A 3337-nucleotide genomic window follows, 5' to 3' on the forward strand; every position below is an offset into this window, starting at 1 on the left:
CAACCCCAATTAAACACACCTGAACCAGCTAATCAAGCTCTTACTAGGCATACTAGAAACTTGAAGGCAGGTGTGTTGAGGCAAGTTGGAGCTAAACTGTGCAGGACACCGGCCCTCCAGGACCGAGTTTGTACACCCCTGATCTAGATCGTGACTGATCATGTGAGGCAGTAGTTTTCCCTCTTTGACCACCCTGAAAAATCTTCAAATTTGTCTTTGGAAATACTGTTTGAGGTCAAATGTTGTGCACTCTCTTGAGTCATGCTTATAACTTGGTCTTGTATGACAGATTATTCACAAGGTGTTATTAACATTGTGGTATTTGTAGGTTTATGGTCCAGACACTACACAGGAGGAGATGTTTGATGGCACAGTGAAGGGTCTTGTGAGGGATGTGCTAGAGGGACAAAATTCTCTGGTGTTTACATACGGTGTTACTAATGCTGGGAAGACCTTCACTTTTTTAGGTTTGTATTTTTTATCTTATTGTATTGATAGACTGAATTATTTTCTGTTGTAATTGACATAATGTCACAAATGTTGTCAATAGAGCTTAAAAGTCAATGTGTTAATGCTCCAAAACCCATTTTAATTTGAGCAAGTTAAAACAAGAGGCAAAAAGTTGCTATATTTAAATGAAAGATTACAAAGATTTTTTTTCTTTGAAGTAGAGTGCACTTAATTAATCTTTCACAGTAAAGGTCAGGAATGTAAAGTAGGGTCAGTAAATTAAGGTCAGTTTTGATCAGACCAACCTTGTAAAATAGTGTCTGTGTGAATGCAGAAGAAGCAAACAGAAGGAGCGTCGAATCATGTTCAAAATGTTGTATCAAAAATAAAAAGAAGGGCAGGGACAATTCATTCTATCCAATGCTTCTATCCATTGGTTGTTAATTGAATAGAGGCAGATCTGAATGTGTGTTATGGCATTTTGATTAGTACTTACAAGGTCACAAAAAATATTTAAACAAAGCATGCATGAATGAATTGTTCACAATTTGTGATTTGCTTTTGCAAAATACTCATATTCAAGGTTTATGTCCTGATTGTGTTTTAATGTATTAGGTCCAGATACTGATCCAGGCATCTTGCCTCGTTCCCTCAACATGATCTTCAGTAGTCTGGATGGTCGCATCTTCAACCAGATGTGCCTAAAACCCCAGAGGTGCTGGGATTTCATCAGGCTCACCAAAGAGCAGCAAAACGAGGAAGCAGCTGGCAAACGCAACCTGCTCAAGCTTTTTAAAGAGGTACTGTAATGGCAGAGTGAGTTGAACAACCTCTGTTTTTCAGGGGTGTTTCATTTGACTCAATTAGTCTTTTGTCTTCTCTTTAGACTGATGCACCGAAGAGTACGTCTTGCCATAGCTCGAAGTCTGATCTTGAAGGTAAAGAGAATTTTTTTTTTTTTGTTAGTTACACCTCTCTAAGGTTGTGCTTGGCAGTCTGTTTATGTTGTTTGTCTGGCTGACACATAACTTTTTGGTTCCCTGTTAGATGGTTCCACTTTATGTGATATAAGCTCTGCAGTGAATGAGAGGAGTTTGGTTGTGGATATGGACATACACACCAAGTTTTCAATTTGGGTCTCATTCTGCGAGATCTACAATGAGAACATCCACGACTTGCTAGAACAGCATTCAAACAATGCTTCACGAAGAACCAACCTCCGTCTTTGTCAGGATGTCAAAGGGAACTCATTCATCAAAGGTAAAGTAGCATCTGTTTCTGTAATATATTTGTCATTAAATCGTTACAATGTTTCCATGTAGCTGATGGTTCATCCAAGCCAAAGTTGAACCCTGGCCTGCTGTAATAAAGTTTTGCATATAACAACAGAAATAATGCATGTTGTAAGGGTGCATTTTCATATATATTTCTCCTTTATGCATTTGACAGATGATTTTATCCAAAGAGATGTTCAAGTTATGCATTTTATCAGTTCATGTGTTCCCTGAGAATCTAACCCATGACCCTAGAACCATATGCTGTTTGAGCGAGAAGAGTGAGATTACACTGCAATATTTCTTCATTAAATCATTCCAAAGAGCAATTATATGTCATTTGTAATCATTGAAATGTCTTCTGTTTTGTTTTTTGCCTGGAATAATGTGTAATAGCTAAAACTGGCCAGGTGCTGGTGCTAGAGCAATAAGAAAAAAGATGTAGCGATAATAGCATTTCCATGTGTTAAGGGTGATTCAGTCAGTTGTTTTAAGGAAACTGATGTGCTGTGTCTGTCAGATTGTGTCTTTGCTCATAACAGTTAATTTTGTTAATTTTCTAGATCTGAGATGGGTGCAGGTGAGCAGTGTTGATGAAGCCTTGAAAGTGATGAAACTGGGCAAAAAGAACCAGAGCATCTCCAGCACTAAACTCAACATTCTCTCCAGCAGGAGGTACACTACACAAATTCTGTAACTTCCTGTTGTTTATCCATTTTAACGCAGTGGGTGTTGTATGCATGTGTTATTCTGAGTTCATGTCCTCTTTGCCTGATTTTTAGCCACAGTATTTTCTCTGTCCGGATCCTGAAGGTGGAAGATGTGGGAATACCCAGAGTGGAGTCAGTCAGCGAGTGAGTCTGTGAATACTGATCTGACTTCTCTGCAGTATGTTTGTGTTGTGTTTCAGAATGGTTTGTTAAAGTATTTACTCTGGTTCAAGGCTGGCGCTGTGTGATCTGGCCGGATCTGAGCGATGTGCTAAAACACAAAATAAAGGGGAACGGCTGAAAGAGGCAGGAAACATCAACACCTCTCTACTCAGCCTGGGAAAATGCATCAGTGCGCTCAGAAATAACCAGCAGGCCAGGTATATAAATCTTATATATATATATATATATATATTTTTTTTTTTTCTTCTTCCTTTCCTTTGTCCTTTAAACACCTCTTATTTTGTCTTTTCAGACAGCACGTTCCATTCAGAGAGAGTAAACTCACTCACTATCTGCAGGGATACTTTACCGGCCGGGGCAAAGCCTGTATGATTGTAAACATTAACCAGTGCGCCTCCATGCATGATGAGACGGTCAACGTCCTCAAGTTCTCTGCCGTAGCTCAAAAGGTATGTGATGTCCTAATATGTCTTCATCTCACTCCTTAAAGGGATGCCGTTCATCTTTGAATGTAACTTGAGATATTTTGAATGAAAGCTGAGTGATTTCTGTCCCTCCATTTAAAACTCTATTCCACCCAAACGTTGACGCTTCAAAAAGTTCATGAGATTGTAAAATATACCCATATGAAATATCCTTGGTTTAATCAAGACATTAATTAAAGGGGTCATATGATGCTTTTTTAAAGATCATTATTTTGTGTATTTGGTGTAACAGAAT

The 3337-nt window shown here is 38.6% G+C and overlaps 1 protein-coding gene across 1 annotated transcript in view; it reads left to right on the forward strand.

The window, feature by feature from the left end:
* The window catches only part of LOC107689820 (kinesin-like protein KIF20B), a 33577-nt gene that overhangs the window by 8821 nt on the left and 21419 nt on the right, over nt 1-3337 (forward strand). Inside the window, 8 exon segments of the mRNA XM_016487985.1 lie at nt 329-467; nt 1066-1250; nt 1337-1388; nt 1498-1710; nt 2288-2399; nt 2507-2578; nt 2668-2814; nt 2910-3066. Of these exon segments, the coding sequence (XP_016343471.1) occupies nt 329-467; nt 1066-1250; nt 1337-1388; nt 1498-1710; nt 2288-2399; nt 2507-2578; nt 2668-2814; nt 2910-3066 (1077 nt within the window).

Source organism: Sinocyclocheilus anshuiensis, unplaced genomic scaffold (assembly GCF_001515605.1).
Source record: "Sinocyclocheilus anshuiensis isolate Anshui unplaced genomic scaffold, SAMN03320099.WGS_v1.1 scaffold918, whole genome shotgun sequence".
In the NCBI taxonomy this organism is placed as follows: Eukaryota; Metazoa; Chordata; class Actinopteri; order Cypriniformes; family Cyprinidae; genus Sinocyclocheilus; species Sinocyclocheilus anshuiensis.